This window comes from Dermacentor silvarum, chromosome 3 (genome assembly GCF_013339745.2).
Source record: "Dermacentor silvarum isolate Dsil-2018 chromosome 3, BIME_Dsil_1.4, whole genome shotgun sequence".
Lineage (NCBI taxonomy): Eukaryota > Metazoa > Arthropoda > Arachnida > Ixodida > Ixodidae > Dermacentor > Dermacentor silvarum.
In genome coordinates, this window is record NC_051156.1 from 102,908,614 (window position 1) to 102,931,311 (window position 22,698).

At 45.6% G+C, this 22,698-nt stretch overlaps 1 protein-coding gene across 1 annotated transcript; it reads left to right on the forward strand.

The window, feature by feature from the left end:
* The first annotated feature begins 594 nt into the window (after positions 1-594).
* LOC119443944 (sodium-dependent multivitamin transporter-like) lies at positions 595-21,863 on the forward strand. Its single transcript, XM_049665011.1, has 7 exons — positions 595-682; positions 11,437-11,504; positions 11,592-11,678; positions 11,805-11,977; positions 14,289-14,389; positions 17,506-17,600; positions 21,621-21,863. Exons 1-7 carry the CDS (start codon positions 643-645, stop codon positions 21,786-21,788), a joined length of 732 nt encoding a protein of 243 aa, XP_049520968.1. The 5' UTR covers positions 595-642; the 3' UTR covers positions 21,789-21,863.
* The last annotated feature ends 835 nt before the right edge of the window (positions 21,864-22,698 follow it).

Sequence of the window (22,698 nt, forward strand, 5' to 3'; positions counted from 1 at the left end):
CTTTAAATCGCAAAATCCCTATAGGTGTCTTTAAGCGCTGTTATCTGTTTTATATGGACATCCTCCGCAACTCTTCCACTGACACCTTATCGATAGCAAGATAAATCAAGTTGGCTAGCCGAATTTATTCAGGTATATACTACGTGTGCACAATGAAAATGTACTCATGACTAGCGTCAACAATGCCTATTAAAATACAGTTGGCGCTGTTTGCATTGCCTCCCTTTAATTTTGGCGACATTTAGTTGGGAAAGCTGGCATGTGATAGATAGATAGATAGATAGATAGATAGATAGATAGATAGATAGATAGATAGATAGATAGATAGATAGATAGATAGACGGATGGACGGACGGGTGGATAGATGGATGGAAATTTATCTTGGGGATAAATGGTGCGTGTACCTAGCATTGTTGTTAGTTTTGATTGTAGTTAGTTAGCATTGATGGCAGTTTTGACGCAAGATACCAGTGCAGGACAATTTGCGCATGTAAGAAATCGGCCAGAAATACAGCAAATCGACGCGGTACTACTTTGTTCTTCTTTTTTACCTCTTTTTTCAACTTCCACAGTACAGTTTCATCGGTCGTCAACTCCCACGCAACAGTATTTTACATCGACATCGTCAAGCCGCACGTGAGGATGACCGGGCGGAGAGGTGTTTTCATCATCCGCGCGCTGGGTAACATGTTCTCACCTTACTTCAAGCTGGCCGCATTCTTCAAGAACGCTTAGAGTGCAGGAAACGCCTTTCATACTTTTGAAAGTGTGACAAAGTTGCGCAGTTGTTCAAGAGGACGTAGTTCGATATGTGGACTTCTCACGCATTCCAATCTGAAATCCATGATCGCGGTAAACGTTAATGAAGTGCAACAATATTTAAGAGGAAACCTTTAGCTCAGGGCCATGTCCAAATTCCCTATACAAGTACATGTAAAAAGCATAAAGGCTTTTGCGTGATAACCGCTGGACCGAATAGACCGCCCATTTGTTGCATTTGGAGAGATAATGTTAAATTTCCATGACTGTTGGAAAGGAACATTTTTTTTTATTCCCGAGAGTTGGCAACTATACAAAAAGAAAAAAGAACCACACACGAATTTGCCAAATTCGTAGCTTTGCGCCAAAAATCGATATCGCTGTCGGGTAAACTGCATCTTTTAGGAAACCTTAAGTGGGCAAACTGAATATATGAACTTACAGCTTACGTGGAAATGTTAAGATATTTAAAAGAGTTTTCCATTAGTCCTACTCGCAAATTATTAATATAATACAGAGCTCAGTGAAATAAAACGAACACTCGCCAATGTAAATACATGTATTGGAACATAAAACTTGACGTTTAGAGTCCCGTACGGGACCCTTGATCACAATGAAAGCAAACACGGTGGTTCTTGTTTAAATATGGGATAGATGGCGTAGTGCGCGTGTGTAGATTTCTGGCAGATTCCCACGTGTTCTGTTTATCGCATGTTGCGTCGTCTGAATGTGCAGCGACACAAGCATTAGTCTTGAAGGCAGTTTGTTCTGTGTGGCGATTATGGATGCTGATTCCCAGTCTATGCAGTGACTTGTGTTTTCGTGGTGTTCTGATAAAGCGTTTGAAAATGAGTTGCCCTTGGCGACATCGTACTGATGCTGTTTTATGCGTTTTTTGAAGTTACCGGTCTCGCCGACATAGGTTGCGTCACAATCTCTGCACGGTATTTTATACACAACACCGGGGTACCTCGATCGTTCCAAGGGGTATTTTACGCGCATAATTTGACAACGTAACTTGCTTGACGGGACATGCGCAACCCACACGTCGTGCTCATTGAGAACTCTTGCCAAAGCCTCGCTTACCACGCGCGCATACGGAGTGGCTGCGCGTTTACACTTCTTTGTCACCGCTTGGCGGTTGGGCGCTGAGGCACGACGTTCCTGCTCTGTGAGCATTTAAGGCGGGTATCCGTTATTCGACAAGTCCCTCCGTACCGTGTCCAGTTCTGTTCTGCATCTTGTAGGGCTCGAACAGAGACGGAAGGCGCGATCTGACAGGGATGACACGACCGAGCGCTTATGGCCCTTTGAGTGTACGGGAAAGGAAATCGAGGTATTTTTTCGTATGCGTGGGCTTTCGATATACCGTTGTAACGAAACCTTTATCCATGCGTTCCACGAGAACATCAAGGAAAGCAATGCGGCTCCTCTCTTCATATTCCTCTTCATATATCTAGCCCTGGAGGCCATCGAGGATGCCGCGTTGTCGTCCTTCTCGCCCGCTCCAAAATTCTTCGTCCGTTACGTTGACGACTGTTTTTGTGTTATTCGCCCCAGTGACGTCCAAACGACCCTGGCCCACCTCAACTCATTCAAGCCCAGTATCCAGTTTACGGTAACCGCTTGGCGCCCAACCGCCAAGCGGTTATTAAGAAGTGTAAACGCGCAGCCATTCCGTATGCGCGCGGGGTAAGCGAGGCTTAGACAAGAGTTTTCAATGAGTAGGACGTTTGGGTTGCGCCTGTCCCGTCAAGCAAGTTACGTGGTCAAGTGATGCGCGTAAAAAACCCCTTGGAACGATAGGGGCACCCCGGTGGTGCGTATAAAATACCGTGCAGAGATTGTGGCGCAACCTATGTCGACGAGACCGGTAACTTCAAAAAACGCATAAAACAGCATCTGTACGATGTCGCCAAGGGCAACTCATCTTCAAACGCTTTATCAGAACACCACGAGAACACAGGTCGCTGCATAGACTGGGAATCAGCATCCATAATCGCCACAGAGAAAAACTGCCTGCAAGACTAATGCTTGAATCGCTGCAAATTCAGACGACGCAACATGCGATAAACAGGACACGTGGGAATCTGCCAGAAATCTACACAGGCGCACTACGCCATCTATCCCATATTTAAACAAGAGCCACCGTGTTTACTTTGATTGTGTTCAAGGGTTTCATTGTGTTCATTGTGTTTGCTGTCATTGATAATACCATTGCTCACTCAGTACAACACGTCTTGGCGCTCTTTGGCCATAGCTGGCCCTTGTGCCAAAAAACAACATATATCATCATCATGTGTTCAAGGGTCCGTACGGGACTCGAAACGTAAAGTTTTATTTTCCAATACATGTATTTCTATTGGCGAGTTATCGTTTTGTTTCACTATGCTCATTCCTCGCCAGATGGGTTTCCGTCGAACTCTGGATTATAATACAGAGCTGTGTATAAAACATCAACTTTTTCCGCTTTAGATGATTTATTAGGTTCAGTTGACATAATTGTCACGTTATTGATACTGGGTTAGAGTTGAAAAATACGTACTTGACATTTCTTCAATTTTGAATCTCCAACATTTTTTTATAAAAAAAATTACGTCGAAAAAAAAATTCGGGGTAGCTTGCACTAGTGGCGCAAGGCTAAAGACACAGCAGAGCTGATTTTTTCGTAGCTGGTCGTGGCTATACGAAGTGATGCTAAGTTCTACGAAGTAATGCCAAGTGATGCTAAGTAATACGATGTGGGGCGGAAGCTAAGCACAGTATACGGGCGGCGCGCAGCAGACGCCACGCCGGGATGACGTCACCGCGCATGCGCAGTAGCGAGCAGCTGGCGGGAGGTCGGCGAAGCCGTGTCTGTGTCGGGTAGAGTGTACTGGAATACGGTCGAGTGGGACGAGCGGCTGGGGCGGCGCATGCTTTGCAGTGAGGCGCCCGACGTGCACAGATACTGTGGCGGCGCTGCGGTCGAAGTTGATTGGGCCGCATCAAGGTTGCGCCGTTGGAAACTGCTGGTGATACTGCTCGGCAGGGTCATTCGTACTACTTCGCGCGCTGGTATTTGCGTTCAGACCGCTCAAATGGGGTTCATAATTGCATATGACATGTACTTATGCCTTAAGAATAAATTCCTTTCTTTCTCTTCTTTATTTAATTTTATTTTCTAATGCCGCTCAGTGATTGCGCGTGGATTGCGGCCGCAGTGTCGGATTTCATTCTACAATGCCATTGTACGGTTCCCTTTGGAGAACAAATATTTTTTCTCGTTCTTCAAGCAGCATGTATCTCTCGTGTGTATTGTTGCCCATATAGTTTTCTATCAGTAGGTCTTGCGAAACGCAGACGAAGAAAGATATGTAACCTTCCTGCTTGCCGCTCCAAACAAGTAAAGCATAACTGCCCCATCCGGCGCCTTGTACTCAGATTTACGGGAAGCATTGTTATAGACTTTAAAAAAAGAGTAAACTGCAGCGCAACATTCCATTCAAGTTTCCGCCTTCCTCGCGTGACAGAATGCGGAGTAATTCGTACGAGGTTATTTATTGCAGTCGGACCTCGAGCGCCGAAAATGGTTTTAGTTAGTCATTCAGTTAGGCGGTGGGATGCTAATCCTTGGCCGTAAGCCGTACGTGGAATTTTTTTCCAGTCGATACTTCAAATAAGAAAAAAGAAAAAGAAAAGAAAGCTTGCGCGGTAGCCTAATTGGGGGCTACATATATAGTGGATACAGCGTTGCGCTGCTAAACTGGAGGTCGCTGGTTCAATCCAGGAGCGGGGGTGGGGTGGGGGGGGGGGGGGTATTCTGTTCCAATTAGTGGACTGTCCATTTCGGCTGTCGCTGATTGGCTGCTGCTTCACGTGCAGGAAAGACACTGGCTGGCACCTTCCTGCACGTGAAGCAGCAGCCAATCAGCGACAGCCGAAATGAACAGTCCACTTATTGTACTCTTACAGAGTACCGCCCCAGGTCGCGGAATTCGATGGGAATGAAATGGAAAAAGACTCGTGTACTTCTATTTAGGTGCACGTTATAGAACCCCAGGTGGCGAAAACTAAACCGGGTGCCTCATAATCATATCGTGGTTTCGCTACATGAAGCCGAAGAATTTGCTTATATTAAAAAAAGAAAAAGAAAAAAGCAGGTGGCTGAGTTTTTCGGCTTATTTCTGCGGGTGTAAACAACATAAATTATTCTCGAGTCTTATTTCCGAGAAAAACATGTTACGCTTATCCTATATTTCATACATAAATGTATATAATGCCGTTCGATCCCAAATGTATGACCGCTCAACTCATCAGCTTGTATATTATAAACGGCTGCTTTCAATTATCCGGTGGGCTATCATAACGACCATAATGAAACAATTAAAGGAACGGCATGTCGCACATACACGTAGAGATATGTGCAGATCTGTTGCGTTCGTTGAAGATAAGTGTGGTACCACATGGGGCACTCAGTTTTAATGGGTTGCAAACATGGTGAGACTGTAAAAAATTCTTGTCTAAATCAAGTTAGCAGATTTACAGGTTGCCCCAAAACGGGGCGTTCATATCGAATGAGATCTAGGAACTTTAGAGTTAATAAACCTGGTTTATTTCACTCTAAAATTGTTTTCTTCGATCATTGTCCCTGATCAATATCTACCAACAAGAAGCGCGCGTAAAATGACACGATATCAATAATAAAATTTTCTTACGTAGCATTCATGATGCAGAGATACCAGTTGCATTTAGAAGAAAGTGGTAAAAACAGCAGTTCACCTGGCTAAAACTACATTTGGTACTGGCCGTCAAGATTCATGGGCGCACCAAAGCAACTAAAACATTTAAAAAATGTACTGCACAGAGGTTCTGCGAGAAAAACTGGGCGTCCGCCAGCGTCCGCGTAGCGAACGCGCGCTCGCTAGCAGACGACGCGCTTGACAACGACAGCAAAATTGAAGACGTCGCGTTGTATAATCCATGCCTCAAATATATATGTTTGGCAAAATGGTGTAAACATAAATTTGCGGATGAAATAAAGCTCTATTTTAAGAGCGTACTATGCGCAATCCGCCTCGGCGCCAGCAGCGAAAGTACGTTGAATATGCCGCGGAGCGCGTCTCCGCCCCAATCCAGTTCACTCGCAGCGCCCTCGCACTATTTTTCCACACGCGGCGCCTCAGCGGCAGAGCGCCGTTCGGCCCACTCGACCATTGTCTAGTACACTCTAGTGTCGGGCGCCGCGACCGCGCACCTGCGCCGATGGTTACTAGGCAACGCGAGGTGACGTCATCGCTACTGCTTCGGCGCATGCGCGGCTAGGCGTGGTTTGGCCAGGTGGTGCGCAGCTGTGGCTTGGTTGTTGCTGGGCAGCGGCGCAAAGTTTGCTGCGGACTTCGGACGTTTCCCCTCTAGCTTTAACAGCTTGGCTATTAAAAACTTTGCTGCTTGTAGTCTTGTATCCTACCTTTCAGGGGCGAAGCTCCTTAGGGTCGAGCCTTGTCCCTCGTCGCGCCGTCGTAGCCACGCTAGTACTCGCCGCTCCCGCTAGAGGCAGAGCTGTGATTTCTTTCTCAATCTCTTTCTCTGTCGTTCTCGACGCGCGCGCTCTCTCTCTCGTCCGTACTAGGGGCGCTGCGATGCACAAGGGCGTTCGTTTCTCTTTCTCTCTCGTTACCGGCGCGCTCTCTCTCTCTCTCTAGTCCGTAGCTAGGGGCGCTGCGGTACACAAGGGCGTAGGGTGCCTCGATGCCCTGCGCCGCCGTCCAGGGTGGAGACAACCCCGCTGGCGCCGCCATATTGAGTCACACGAGCTGAGACTCAGCTACGCTTGCGTTCATAAATAGTGTTACTCGCGGCGCACTTCCAAGTGCTTTGCCTTGATGAGGATTTTTGTATCGGTATCGCATATGCACATCTTTATAACCAATAGCCGTTAACTCGTCGAAGGTCCAAGACGTAAATGTATGGCGCCGGGAACATGCCCCAAGTTGACTAATACAATTTACATTGAATATGCCGTGTGTATGTTTGAAATACGCACTATTTTTTGCGCTTCGATGCTTGGTATATAAGGTTTGCGACCCCCTGTGTGTGGAAGTTTTTTTTCTTTTTCGCTGTTGTATTTTGGTTTACACGTCACGCCTCCTTTACCGTAGCCAGCCACTCGCGCACGGCGGTTAGTTTCCCTTGCGTTGCGCGTGCTCTTCGCGTTCGTTGCAATTATTTGACGATATCTACGCGCAATTTTGCTTTTTTTTCCCCACAAAACTGTGTGCTGACACGATTAAGCTGGTGTAAAAATAACTGCGATGTGAAAATAAGGTTTAGTTAGTGCTGTAGAGAAACATGTAACGTAACTTGTCTGTGTCAATCTTGCGTAGTACACAGAAGAAACCAAACGATGCACAAAATACATTTACTTATAATGTCTGGTACAATCAATCATGAAAGAGATATGTACATGAAAAATTATATGTACTGTGTAGCGCCTGAAGGTTATGTTGAAAGACGAGATAAAAAAAATTCGCAAGGTAGGCTCGACACACAATTCGGGATAGTGAGAGTTTTTTTTTAATTTATTCATTACATGGAGGGGGGTTCAAGTGAGTACATCAACCTTATTACACACAACATAAATCGAAAACATGAATGCAAACAAGAAAACGCAACCGCGGGTAATATTAATCAAGATATCCAGCCGGAATACATCAGCTACCATCGAATACGTCGCATCAGCCAAACACATCGATGGCGAGTACAGAACATTTTATAAATAACTATTAGAACACTGATAACTACATTGAAAAAATAAACAACACTGCATACATATCGCGTACAAAAACCGTAAATGAAACTAAGACAGTCAAATACAGATTAGCAATGTTTTTCACTTCGAAAACATAGTCCATGATGATGTAGGGCTGTTGACTTTAACAAACGGCGCCCATCCTGTCGATTTCCCTCGTACTGGTCCTCTTCAAAGTGTTTCTAAGTACAAGTAAAACAACAAAAGTGATTATTGATATGAAAAGTTGCCTTGTAAATACAGAGAACCCATTACAGTGCTTAAAAATAAATTTTCGCAGAAGTAATGCTGTATTACCTGGCTTCACACGTTTCGAAGAAATGCACAGGCTACAACAAACACCATGCCAGAAAGCGCCGAAGCATTTTAATCCCATGATAACCCTTAACTGTACTACACCTGCGCATACCGTGCACAGGCATTTAAAGACCGTCACAGTACCCACTACGATCGGGAATGAGCACGAATGACCATCGGCTTACGAGCACCACGCTACAAATATATTTGTCTAAAAAATCAACTATATAACGTAACAACCTGAGATCCGCAAGATATCTGCTGAGAATAGAGAAAATCACAATGCTTCGCTTGCCACGTACGCAACAGCCGCTCTCCCCAGAAGAAGCACTGCGTTCTTTAGTCCCAAATAACCAGTAGCGAAAAAATAAACTGAGGAAAAAAAAAAGAAACAAGAGACACACGATGTGTGCTTCCCGTGAAAAAGTAAAATAGGTGGTTTACATGACGATTTGTAGCTAATGTAAGGCTATTTCGCGGCGAGGCATTTTCGTCAGTTGTTAAAATAAGGGTGCTACTCGCATAGACTGCGCCGATGCAAAACGGCAAAAGCCTATGCGACGCGCGCTCGCAAACCATAGGCAGCATCGGTGCAGTGCTTAGTTCGTGAGCGAACGTAGGTACGTGAGCGAGGATCAGAGAATACTTTATTATTTAAATGAAAAACACGATGCGACAGTCTAAACTTTCTTGACACTTACCTCGCAAATGTAGGAGCTATCCGTTGCCTTCCAGTGATACCGCTTTACTTGGGCTTCCCATCTCTTCCTTCGCTCTGGGTCCCGGGGGAGCGTAAACAACGAAGCCCTTTACGCGTCGATCCGGTACACTTGGGAACACAACAGCCCGTCATGTCGACTCGATGCACTTGACAAGCTTGTCATTCATGCGGCTGAACACTGTCCAGCAAGTAGAAGCGTCAGCGAAGCATCCGCGCGCACTGTGTCTCGAACTAAGCACCGGCACCAAGCACTCGCAACCGCTCGCTGTGACTCAAAATGGCGTCGCAGCGAGAAAGCGGCGGCGCGGGTGCGGTCAAAGGATGGCACCACCCTGAACGGCGGCGCTGGCATCGAGGCACCCTACAAGGGCGTTCGTTCCCGACGCGCGCTCTCTCTCTTGTCCGTAGCTAGGGGCGCTGCGGTGCACCAGAGCGTTCGTTCCTGGCGCGTGCTCTCTTTCTCTCTCGCCCGTAGCTCTGGTTTACCCGAATGCGTTCGTTTCGCTGTTCTTTCTCTCTCTTTCCCAACGCTCTCTCTCTCTCTCGTCCGTAGCCAGGGGCGCTGCGGTGCACAAGGGCGTTCATTCCCGACGCGCTCTCTCTCTCTCTCTCGTCCGTAGCTAGGGGCGCTGCGGTGCACAAGGGCGTTCGTTCCCGACGCGCGCTCTCTCTCTCGTCCGTAGCTAGGGGCGCTGCGGTGCACAAGGGCGTTCATTCCCGACGCGCGCTCTCTCTCTCTCGTCCGTAGCTAGGGGCGCTGCGGTGCACAAGGGCGTTCGTTCCCGACGCGCGCTCTCTCTCTCGTCCGTAGCTAGGGGCGCTGCGGTGCACAAGGGCGTTCGTTCCCGACGCGCGCTCTCTCTCTCGTCCGTAGCTAGGGGCGCTGCGGTGCACAAGGGCGTTCATTCCCGACGCGCGCTCTCTCTCTCTCTCGTCCGTAGCTAGGGGCGCTGCGGTGCACAAGGGCGTTCGTTCCCGACGCGCGCTCTCTCTCTCGTCCGTAGCTAGGGGCGCTGCGGTGCACAAGGGCGTTCATTCCCGACGCGCGCTCTCTCTCTCGTCCGTAGCTAGGGGCGCTGCGGTGCACAAGGGCGTTCATTCCCGACGCGCGCTCTCTCTCTCGTCCGTAGCTAGGGGCGCTGCGGTGCACAAGGGCGTTCGTTCCCGACGCGCGCTCTCTCTCTCGTCCGTAGCTAGGGGCGCTGCGGAGCACAAGGGCGTTCATTCCCGACGCTCTCTCTCTCTCTCTCGTCCGTAGCTAGGGGCGCTACGGTGCACACGGGCGTTCGTTCCCGACGCGCTCTCTTTCTCTCGTCCGTAGCTAGGGGCGCTGCGGTGCACCAGAGCGTTCGTTCCCGACGCGCGCTCTCTTTCTCTATCGTCCGTAGCACTGGCTTCCCGAATGCGCTCGTTTCGCTATTCTTTCTCTCTCGTTCCCGACGCACGCTCTCTCTCTCGTCCGTAGCTAGGCGCGCTGCGGTGCACAAGGGCGTTCGTTCCCGACGCACGCTCTCTCTCTCATCCGTAGCCAGGGGCGCCGCGGTGCACAAGGGCGTTCATTCCCGACGCGTTCTCTCTCTCTCTCTCGTCCGTAGCTAGGGACGCTGCGGTGCACAAGAGCGTTCGTTCCCAACGCGCGCTCTCCTTCTCTCTCGTCCGTAGCTGTAGCTCTGGTTTACCCGAATGATCCCCCGGTGCATGGCCTCCTATATTTTTTTAAAAAATATAGGAGGCTATGCCCGGTGCTTCTCGTCGTGGATATGCGGTCATTTTTTTTACATGCAGCACACATAATCCAAACTGGTACATCGGTTACCGAGAAAACGATTTCTTTGATCCAGTGTACTTAGATAGAAGTTCCCGAGCTAAAGCTTCCGGTTAACGTCAGTACGGAAGAGAAATAATATAATAGTTTTCAGGTCGAAGTACCGCAGTCATCGCGCGAAGAAAACCGGGGGATGTAATAACCAAGCCTAACCATAGCAGTCAAATATAAGTATCTGTCTTGAAGCAAATGTGTCCTATTCGGGTTTTGCATCAATAATTAATATTAATAATTAATATAATTAATAATAATTAATAAGGCTTTACGGAATTTTTAAGATCGCCTGTGGCATGAAGCATAATTATTATCGTCAAGCTGGGTTATTCGAAGAGGCGGGCATTAGAAGCGCGAGAAATCCGAAACACATATTCAACTAATTAAAAATTACTGATGAACTTCCTAGTTAATTACTTTGACACATATTGCAATTTACGAATTGTAGCCGGTGAGCTTGTCGGGCTTATCCTCTTGGAATTAATTTCCAGAACGACACTAGTTTGGAGATATGTAACTCGGCGTAAAAATGCAGTGTTCCACGTTTTTTAGCAAAATGCTGTTTTATACATTGAAGCACAAAAGTAACTGGAACGCCCATGTATTTCTTCCCACACTTTGGTAAATAATATCTAGAAACTGGTGTCATCCTGGAAATTCATTTCAAGTGGTTTTGCAAACTCACCCGCTACAATTCGTAAATGCAATGTGTCTTAATGTAATTAACTAAAAAGTTCATTAATCAATTTTTGTTAATTAGTTGAATATGGGTTTCGATTTTAGTAATAATAATGTCCGCCTCTTCGAATAAGCCAGCTCAACGATAAGAATTATGCTACCTAGCTGCCACTGGCGATCTTTAAAAGTCCCGTAAAGCTTAACCTTGAACATCCGATATATAGCCCGCAATTTTTCTTTCTTTTAATGCTATTTTTGACGTTCGATCGATCACACACTGTAGATGAAAACGTTCATGTCGTGCTGTCAATATGTAGTCCAGCAGATTCTTGTAAATTCGAAATTGTAAGGACTTCGCACTTCATATTGCAGCGTTTTCAAGCGGCACCGTGATGACCCTCTTAGCGATTGCGGCGCCGCACATTGGAACGGCTGCGCGGGTCTGTACACTCCGTTCCGTATATACTTGGCTGTACCCTGTTCTCTGTCCTACAATTTTAAACAACTCAATTACTCTTTCTCAACAGCTTTTCGTTTCCTTTTACTCCACTGCCTCGGGTCCATTCGCTGGGCTCGTTCTTCTGGCCATCTCCTCGCCCTGGGTCAACGCAAAGGTACGCGTCCGGCGCCCGCCTGCCGTGCGGAGTAGCGATGCTTAGGTGCGCGCTTTTTTTTTCATGATTCCTGGCTTAGAACCAACTATATGAAGTGTTGTCATTGTCGCCTCTCCAATGTTGCAGGGCGCAGCTTGGGGCACCGTACTGGTCTGCGTGCTGCAGATGTGGCACGCAATAGGAAGGAGTCTGGCGTCAGTTGCAACACCTCGCCTCATGACTCGAACGTTGGACCGATGCCCGCTGTCAATAAATGCCTCTTGTGAAGCGACAAACCACACAGTGTTACCGTCTGAAAGGTGTGTGTGAGGTCCCAATGACTCCACAGTCGAATGGTCGCATTTAATTTCCGTACACGCAGGCCGTTTTGTCACTCATAAGATTGCAATTGCGACATATTCCAATGCAGGCGTGGTGATCGGCTGTAGTGCAATGTTTCTTCTAATACTCGCGCGCAGTGCTGTTCGGCTTTGATCTACACAGCCGGTTTGAGAAGCAATTAGGCTGGCGTTAATGTTTAAAAACATCTTGCTGTGTTAGTGCATAATCAGCAGTTTCTCTCCTGCGGCATTTTTAAGCGCAAGCAGTAGCTGACGCTCGCTGTCGCCTACCCATCTCGCAGTAATCATATATATATATATATATAGGTTGCCGACGGAAAACACAGCCCACCGAGAAACTCAATGTTCTGTTGATATTTAACTACATGCGTCAATTCATGCACAATGCACATGTGCGCTCTTCGGTGATCTTTGTTTACGTAAAACAAGAAACCGGCACTCAACTGTAGATTTAGAATTTCCAAACACGAGCGTGTCTGTATTCATATGTCAATTGCTCGTTAACTAACACGAACATGAAATCATGATGAGACAAGTGCATATGACGCGCAGCCTCTGACAATAATTAAACTAATAATGTAAAGGTAGAGCTTGAACGAAAAAAGAAGGGGCAAAAACAAGGCGCTGTATACTCTGGTCCCTTCCTTTTTATTCCTTCTTCTTTCTTTCTTACTTTCTTTTTTTGCCCAGCTCTCCGTTCGCATTGCTAGTTTAATTGTGTCCAACAATGTCGCCCGAACCTGCGCCTCGCATGTGTCATTTACTCAGAAATCAAGCAAGACCGAGCTAAAAGCGAAGAATAGTTACAAAATACGTTCTTCATGGAACAGTCGTATTTAATGCAGACTAAAATGATTCACTCGATAGCCTGATCTCGCATCTTGAACTACTATCTTTTTAATAGATAACAAATGACCAGAAGTGCATACGGTAACATGTGCAATGTGCCAGCCCCATATAGGTGGCTAGTTAAGCTGTCGTTTCATAGAATTTTTGACAAATCTCAACGTTCACAGGCCTCCTATACGTGAAAATCACGATCGGCCAGAAACGCTCGTGTAACATAGATGTAACATGCATGCTTCACGCGTTCTATGCCAAAGGCCAGTACGCGTCCGGCGACCGCCTGCCGTGCGGTGTAGCGATGCTTAGGTGCGCGCTTTTTTTTTCATGATTCCTGGCGTAGAATCAACTATATGAAGTGTTGTCATTGTCGCCTCTCCAATGTTGTAGGGCGCAGCTTGGGGCACCGTACTGGCCTGCACCATTGGCAACTGCCAATGGTGGCAGTTGCCAGCCTTGCTTCTCGATTTCTCTTTCCTGTGTATAGGTTTTCAAATCAAATAATAATAATAATAATAATAATAATAATAATAATAATAATAATAATAATAATAATAATAATAATAATAATAATGCCAAAGGCCAAGTTGTCGAATAAAAAGAAAAGTGAAGCACTACTCCTGCGTTTAGACGGTTCACTTACGACATACTGTACATACGGATAGTATTTGTTGAAGCTCCTGCTTCACATTTTAAGTCGACACTTGGTGGTCGGCTTGTTTTACTGTTTTCCTCATCAGTCTCCTGCTACTGATCGTACGGAAACCCAATGGTGATCTTATCAGAAAAATTACTAGCGTGTAGTAAGTGTGTATAACTAACTATTCGCCTCAAGACAAAATTGCCCACTTGTGGAAGCTAGCTCCGATGGTAGTCGCGTTGACAGAGGAGCGCACGCCCGACTTCGATGCACGCGATCAGTCGAGCTGTTAATCTACTAAAACTAGAACTACACTGTACACAGAAAATACCGTTCGTGAGAAAACCTCAAGCATAACCTAAGCCTCACTTCTCATTGCGTACGCTAAAAAGCCACATCAACTTTAATGAATTGCTACGTCCAATTTCACAATTTTGTGTTACGGCCATCGTGTTTTGCAACATTGCTTTTTCTTTGCTTAAGAGTATTTCAAATTAAAAGGATAATTTGGACAGTGTGTTCGCTCAAAACAAATCAGTGAAGTTACAACGGCAAGGAAATCCCTCTTCTTTCGAGGCTTCCTATTTGCTAATAAAGGTATAGCGTGATGGGAGCCTTTAAACATAGCCTATGCATGGTCATATAACGTCATTACGAGTCATGAGGCACACAGCCAATGAAGTGACGCTCGCAATAACATTGTTTGACCCCGACTTTAGCCCTTGAGTTTAAGGAAGTACTGGTTCATTTATTGAAATGTTCGCATTACTTGGTCTATTTCTACAGGGCACCTGTGTTTTTTCTGTACCAAGCCACTTTCTATTGGATGTCCTTCTTTGGGTTTGTGCTCACACTTCTCCTCGGAACTGTCCTTAGCCTAGCGACAGGTGAGCACCTCGTAAATTATATCCGCTTCTCAACCGTAAAGATTCGCAGCTCATTAAACATATTACAAAGATGCACGCGTGCCACTGACACTAAAAATGCGTACGCTCATATCTCGCCAAAAGTTAATAGTTTTCTGTAGTGTTCAGAATTTTCATTACTCAGGTTGCTGCCACGCCCGCGAAGGCCCTCAAAAATAATGCGCTAATGTTACAGACGCCGTGAACGAGGCGCAAACGCCGGACCAAATTCCAAAGCCGACTTATCAGCTTCCGAAAGTAATCCCACGAAAGCAAGGACCATTAAGAATGGGCCCTCTGGTGGGTCAGCGAACGCCGGTTGCTGTCCAAAAACCGATTCAGAGCCCAGAGTTCTCAAAACACAACAAAATATATTCTTCATACAAGGCAGTAACGCACACACGTGCACACTTAGGCTAGACACATCACAATACAATTCAGATGGGTATTCACAAAACACAGGAAAATAATTACCGACAAGCACTAAGAGTCCAACAGGTAAAGTGCAAAATAAATAGGAACATTAGTGCGCAATCGTATTCACCCGTGCTGGTCTTGTGTCGGACGATCTCGCTGTAGCTCGAGGCAAATCTCGAAGAACGAACTTCTTCCGGAAATGCAGACGCTCGATGAACTTGTCCAATAGCTTGCCGGGGAATCCAATTTTTCCGCAGAAGTCTTCACGTTACATACAGTCTTCACGTTACATCTCTTAGCCGGCGCGGTCTGATCCCCCTTCGCATTCCCGCAGGCTGCTTTTATAGCGTTCACCAGGGGTTCTGGAAGCTTCGGTCAAAATTGGGATCACGTAGCATGGCCAAAGCATGGGAACCATCTAGTCAATTCTCGCATCTTTGACCGCCGCGGTCGGAGCGTCGTCGAGGGGGGGGGGGGGGGTGAGTAATGCGTTGGCGCGCTGTAGTACTCTACTCTCTCTCTCTCTCTCTCGACTCGCCGGATGAGAAGGTGTCTCGGCGCCCGCGTTCTCTCTCTCTTTTTATGGTTACCGTTGCTTCGTCGATACTTCTGACATCTAGACTCAGTTAGTCCCGTCGGCTGTTTGAGGCGTATGCGCTCTCCCCCTCAGTTGAAGCTGCCGCAGGGCTGGCGTGCTTCTTTCGCTGGCTTGCGTGACACGCGGCGCGCGCTTTGATTACGCGCTCTTTTGTGACAGCTAAGTATACTCAGATTCCAATCGCGCTAACTAAAGTACTTTCTGCTGAAACATTTTACCGTGTGATGACGACGAAGCGTTAAGAAAATTAAGCCAGGTCCACGCTTGTGAAATCTTATGAAACAGTGGAGCTCTGCCAGCGTGGGTGTATAGCGTAGTGGATATGACGCTCGCCTTCGGACTTAAGTACCCGGGTTCAAGTCCCGACTCTCTCTCTCTCTATCTGTGTTTTCTTTCTTTCTCTCTCTTTTTCTCTCTCTATGTGTGTGTATTTCTCTCTCTCGCTCTCATTTTCTCTTTCTCTCACCCATAGCAAGTTGTGTTACAATCGTTGGTACAACGCAATCATATGGTTCCCATAAATGCATGTTCTGCAAGGCGTGGATGTATAGCCTAGTGCTTTTTGTTCTTTGTTGCAATTTCAGAAACACAAACAAAATTATCATATTCTAAATACATGAGCCACAACTTGGCCAGTGTATGTGGTTTCGAAAGGCTCCACAGAAGTCAATTGGCCTAGCACAGGTAGCACATCTGGGGGTTCACGTTGCGCTCTGAACAAGTCTCGTCTGTACATCATACTCTCAACAAAATAGTGCCTTGCTGAGTGAGCCTGTATATGAGCATGCCTAATATCTATTCTCGTCTTCCATACGCTATGAATGCAAAGCAACATTCAGCATATCACTCGGCACTTCCCCTGTATTAATTCGCACGTGGAAGAAACAGGATTCCAAAAGGGCTTAACGGCAATTCTTTTTTAGGACTTCTTTGTAGGACATCCCACAGAAGTACGGCATCGTGGCAGTCTAGAAAAATACGCTCAATCGTTTACGGTTTGTCACAGATTAAATAGTTTACTGACCAAGGTATCAAAAACCTTTACTTTGTAACCATGGCTTTACAGGGATAGTGCCGGTATGCAATATAAAAAAAACACGTTTTATATAAGGGTCTGACGGGCACTTTTTAACGCGATTGATTACATCGTGCTCAAGACCTAGCTTGTAGACAGCTCGATAGACAGGTATTGGTAGGAACAGATATAGAATATCCCAATACAAACGCTTTTTCGTAACATCAGAGAAGTATTCATATGAACATCTTTCCTTGAGCAAGCGTACAGACCTACCCTCTTCACGCAAATAAGAACTAAGCAGTCCAGCTTCAAAAAAAATGATCATACAACAAAATCAGATAGAGAATGCTGTAATCATGCTTAGATAACAGTTCTCAAGAAAGCATCAGTTTGATCACGCACAAAGAAGAATCTGTCCACCAACTGTTTGAAGAACTGGTGCGATTGCTCTCGACAGCATTTTTCACCATATGAAACAAATTTAAAAAAGTATAGCCTAGTGGTTATGACGTCGCCTTCGGACCTTGGGTACGCGGGTTCGAATCCCACCTTGCAAAGAAAGATTGTTTTGTTATTATTTTTCTTTTTCTCTCGCTCTCTGTCTGTCTCTCTTTCTTTCTCTCTCTGCACCTCCGCTCCTCATTTCACACTCTCTCCACTTCGCTCCAAACTGGCAATACCATCGCTCCTGAGGGATCAACCTCAACCTTAAACAGCTCCACTCTTAAAACAGAATCCACACTTCTTACACGTCACCGTCATATTAAATGATAAAGTGGTGTGATAGCAAATTTGCAGGCATAGTACGGAATCGGCTGACGCGAGACAGGCACAACTGGTGGTGGCTGGGAAAGGGCCTCGTATTGAAGTTTAGACGAAATAGTCTAATAGTGTTACGATGTATATTCAAATTCGTCGGATATAGGAATCTCCCATTGAGGGATTCAAGTTCATGGTTTTATTCGTCCTCACACACTACTCACTTTCCATTACCCATCCTTGTATACGATCTCCTAAACTGTGTAAAAAGAAAAGATCGTTATTTTGCCATGTTACATTTAACAGGTGGTGACAAAACTGCTAGGAACAATGTGTCACTCACAAGCCCTTTATTCGTGAAGTTATGGGCACGGTTCAAGTTTTTTCGCCATATGCTGAAGGTGAGTTTTGAGTGTGCCACAATTCTTGCTTCTTTCATAAATATTGGCTAAATTCAGAATGTATAGAGAAACATAGCAACGTATAATTAAAACCTCGGACTAGCCTCACAACTTAAAGAAATTGTTTGTTATATTGTAGCTGCACCTTCTTATTTTTTTTGCGTGAGATCTTATCAGTCAGAACACGTAGTTCTCATAGTATTACGATATAAATTTAGTTGAAGTTTATAATGTTGGTCTCGCATGCTGTATAGTTTCTCGCTTTGGTACATTATGTCACTTGAAATTACCCGAAAGAAAAAAATATCTACCTTTTAGTATAATGGTTACTGTAACTACTCTAAAATAAATCAATTTCGAGGCATTTTGGGGTTTTATCCCTATTACTGTACATGCTTAGCGAACAAGAAAAAACCTTAAAAAGCAAGAGAAAGATCACACCATTTACCTTAGTAGGCACGAGCACAGCGGCACAATTATAGCAAGGCATATGGGAAGACCACATGGGCAGCGGCCTGTTATAACACAAAAACATCGAAAAGAGTGACGAGAGCTGTGACGTGCTACAATTCCTCCTGGAGCGTAACTTGGTAGTATACCTAGCGGAGGTTGATGCAGGAAAGCAAGAACGACCACCTGTTTAATGGCTAATGTAAATTTTTGGCATTTGGTAATAAATAAATCGGTCTGGCGGTTCACGAGACTGCAGTCAGTACACATTCGATATGTTCAGCCCTCTTTCGGCACTGTACATAGTAATCGGCGATGCGAATGAGGACGTAGAAGCTAGGCCTAATAATCTCAGCATCGAGAGAGCTTTGCAATTCTTGCTTGAGCCAATTCTTTTTTATTTTATTTTTTTCATAGGACATGCCGAATAGCTCCATTGGCGTCATTAAAGCATCATGTGACTCTCGTGATGCAGTCGTCGTCATGCCTTCTACGCCAATCCAGTGGTCCAAGTTGTCTAATACCATGTGCCACTAAGTATATGCGCTCGTGGCCGTGATGACGTCGGTGTCATTGCGTGGTCGCCATCCCAGCTTTGTCATCTGACTCTCATCATGCAATCGTCGTCCCTTCATCGTCGTCACACAGTCATCACGCATTTGTTGTCATACCGCCGCCGTGATGCCATCGTGCGCGTTACCATCCTAACTCCAGCGTCGTCATTCGGCTCTCGTCACGCCGTCGTTATCACGCCATCGTTGTCGCACACCCGTCGTCGTGCCCACTGTCCTCAGACTGTTGACATGCTATTAGTGTCATTGCATCGTCGCCATACAGTGGTCGTTTTCATACATTCCTTGGGGATGCTATCGTGCACGACCTATCATCTTCACTCTAACTTCGTTATGCCGTCGTCGTCATCACATTGTCATCATGCCCGTCATTGTCCCCCTGTCATTTTACCACTTTTATCACTTCGTCAAACGTAATCTCATTTTCGTCACGTTGTGGTAGTCGTACAGCCTTTCTTGTTCTATCGACGTCGCTCCTTGTTTGTTATTCCATCATAACTATCTTGTCATTCAATCGTGATAACGCCGCCCTCGTCATGCAATTGGCGTCACTGCGTCTTCGTTTCGTCAGACAGTCGCTGCCCTGCATTCGTTGTGATACTATCGCCGTCATAACGTCGTCGTGCCATAGTCCATCATCGTCATCCGGTTGTACTATGCCATCGTCGTCTTCATCACATTGTCCTCAACCGGTCGTCGTCGCGCTGCGGTCATTATACCATCAGCATCATATCGAATGATGTCGCTCTATTGATGTCATATATGTCGCTCTATTAAACTCATTCCTTCTTCGTTATTCCATCGCCATATTCATGAGTGACTGGTAAACGAATGCCATAGCAGAGTGGGTCGATACCGGAGACAGTGTACGTCACGTCTCAGAATGACCACTACCAATTTTAAATAAATGTTACCGCAGCAATACGGTGTGTCGCTAAGCTGCTTGCATGGTAATCGCATTAGCGCTGACGGTCACCGTTAGACGGCTTCTGCCGTAATTATTTTAATGCGAACATATGCCACTTTGAGAGTATCTATCTAGCCACCTACGTCTTCGTGCTTTCATGGTCGTTTCGTTAACTTGGCATGTACCAAAGTGGCATAGTTTGACAAGAGTGTGTGACGAACATAAACAATTGGTCATGACACGATGTCATAACATGCGTGTCATATAGATCATAAAACAGCCGCCCATGTCTCTCATGGTCGTTTCGTTAACTTGGAATTTACCAAAATTGGCATAGTCAGACAAGAGCGTATGACAACCATAAATGATAGCTCATAACGAGAATGTCATGACATGAATGTCAGGACATGCGTGTCATGTAGGTCATGAAACATCCACCTACGTCGTGGTGTTCTCATGGTCGTTTCGTTAACTCGGTAGGCACCAAAATTGGCATAGTATGACAAGAATGTACGACAAACATAAATGATAGGTCATCATATGAATGCCATGACGTGCGTGTCAGCTCGGTCATGAAACAGCCGCCTACGTCTTGGTGCTGTCATGGTGGCTTCGTTAATTTGGTAGGCCGCACGACGAGTGCACGATAGCGTTTATTCGCAGAATGTGAATCTGTCGCCACTCTTTTTCGCGATGTCGCGTTCATGTGGTTTCTCCATAAGCCGCAGCGCGACAGCACGACAGGGTGTTCCTGCCGCGTCCCTTGTGGCTGTCGCTTGAATATCGCGTGAATGTTGTTGCCGCTTAACAAAGATATTGGCTATGACACTATAGCATGTTTTCGTTGTACGCGGCTTCAGCAAGTGACCTCCTCTTGCCGATATTAAAGACGGTTCACGTCACAAAAAAATCAGTATTCTAAATGATAGCGTAATGTACAGCATAGCTTGTCATTTTACTTGGTAAACTAACAATGAGCAGTATGATAGTTAAACAACCAGCCTCCCGTAACGTTTATTATCTAGTCTTTAGGTACGCCATCTAATTTTGTACTAAACACTAATGCTTCGCTCACGCATGGGCCGCCCTGCGTCCGAATAGCAGAAAACTGCAATCAATTCTGGCACCGCTGATGTGAAAAATGCCTGGTCGTGCAATCACGCATAATATTTTGCATTTAGTGCGCTGCGAGTAATTCTCGGAACTAATAATTATTCCGGACATCGGACGATAAAAATGACCGAATGGGAATTTCTAGAACGTAGTAACAGCTTTTCCATTGAAAGTAGGGCCCTGAATTACAAAAAATTAAAAGCTTTTGCTGGGTTTTCAACGCCTTTGGCTAACAGTTTGCTAGGCCCGTTCATCCACTGCGCGTCACTTTTTTGAAATGCGCGGTGTCGTCCTGCCGCAGTCTTCGCGCTTAGGGCGACTCTCACGCTGCTCCGGATCTTCGGGATTTTAAAGCGAATTAATGCGGTGGAGTGTCAGGTCTTTGTGGAGCAAACTAGTAGAAAAATGAAAGCGCAGCCCTTGTCATGTCATTGTCGTCCCGCGATCGTGATATCGCTGTCCTCACGCCATCTTGGTTCTGCGGCCGTTGTCGTCGCGGGGGGATCATCTCTGTTATCGTCACACCGTCGTACGCCTTCTCACGCTGTCGTCGTATCGCGACGATTTTCAGATTGATATGTAGGTATCGGAGAGATGGTATTTCGAGATTTCCAAATATATATACATGCGTTACGTAACTGAGATATGCGTCGTTATTGCTGAGTTACTGAGTCATTATTTGATGCATCATTATATGTTATTGTTCCAGATTTCCGCAATTCTCGCTGAAACAATTGCTGCTGAAGTGCAAACTTTGCTCTTAACCAACGCTAAATTTTAACTACTCCTTGTCAATTAACGCAACAGGAATCGGATAATGTGGCTCAGTGGAAGTAGTACAGAACAATTGTTCATCTATCACTATTTTAGAAGGGAGCTTTCAAGAGCTTGAGTTTTTTTTTTTTTTTTAGTGTTACTTCGTTAATTTAGAAACTCTCTCAGGAAAAGCTACACTTACGTCATTTCTTTTTTCCGCAGCTTGCCGACGACAAGGTGGAGAACGACGCACACGCGTTGCAACAGCGAGAGGTAGAAGAAGAAAACACCGAGACTTCGCCGATGTGCGAAGGAGAAGATCTCTCGCAAAGCTTCGCTTCACAAAAAGCTCCGAGCGCCATTAATTCGAAACTAGCATTAATACGATAAAATGCCATAGTCAACCACTATTTACGCTTAAAGAGACCATGGATCATTCAGCGAAATGCAGCAACTGACCACTTCAAGGAGCCACTGTTTCTTTTTTTTCGGAAGCCGTAAAGAACAAATGGTTGGGGCAGTTTTTTTTTAATTAGCAAGATGCACTGGCAAGCGCGGCTCCCTTTATTACTTATATATCTGCAAAGATATCAGAAAGGCGGCTGCATTGTGGTGACCATCTGAAGACAGAACCTTGCGAGAAGCAGCATTGCACAAAAAGAGCTAAACACGAACACTATAAATATTCTGACAAATAAAGAGACCTTCTAAACACTAAAAAAATTGCGTGTGTATCGATATATAGGAAAGAGCTAAAGAAGTAAGGAGCTAAAGTAGTAAAGAAGTGCTTTACTGAATGGCATACAATTTTATCGACGTGTGTAGGAACGCTTACATGGCATTCTATGCATAGGGAGGGGGGAGGTGAACAAGATATTGTTAAAGCGGGAAAAAAACAGAAGAAAAAGAAGACGGCAAGGAAAACTGTAGCCTAACTGCGTTTCGTGTTATATAAAAAAACCAAATCTTTCGCCCTCACGTACCCCTATAATTAAAATTATTAGTAGAATCGAAGCGCGAAGGCAGAAAACAGGGACGAAGGAACGAACACACTCGTCCCTGTAATAGAATAGCAACTTTCATGCTCTGCTGTAGTTCACAGCTTTAACAGGGTACTTTTTCGCAGGTAATTTTCGACACAGAAGATGTGACAAAAAAGGAGGACATTCCATCCCGCACACAAATTTAGTAAAACCAACCAGGGATAACGCTGCTGCACTGCACAGGTTACAAGAGAGCCCGCCAAAAACAAAACAAAAAAGCACCAGCAGTGTCCTGCACTTATAACGAAAACAATGGA

Bases quoted from the DNA above. Each gene is read 5' to 3' on its own strand.
- LOC119443944 (XM_049665011.1), top strand. From the start codon at position 643: ATGACCGGGCGGAGAGGTGTTTTCATCATCCGCGCGCTGG. The intron at 683-11,436 runs GTAACATGTTCT...TTCATATTGCAG, and splicing joins TTTCATCATCCGCGCGCTGG to CGTTTTCAAGCGGCACCGTG. The intron at 11,679-11,804 runs GTACGCGTCCGG...CCAATGTTGCAG, and splicing joins CGCCCTGGGTCAACGCAAAG to GGCGCAGCTTGGGGCACCGT.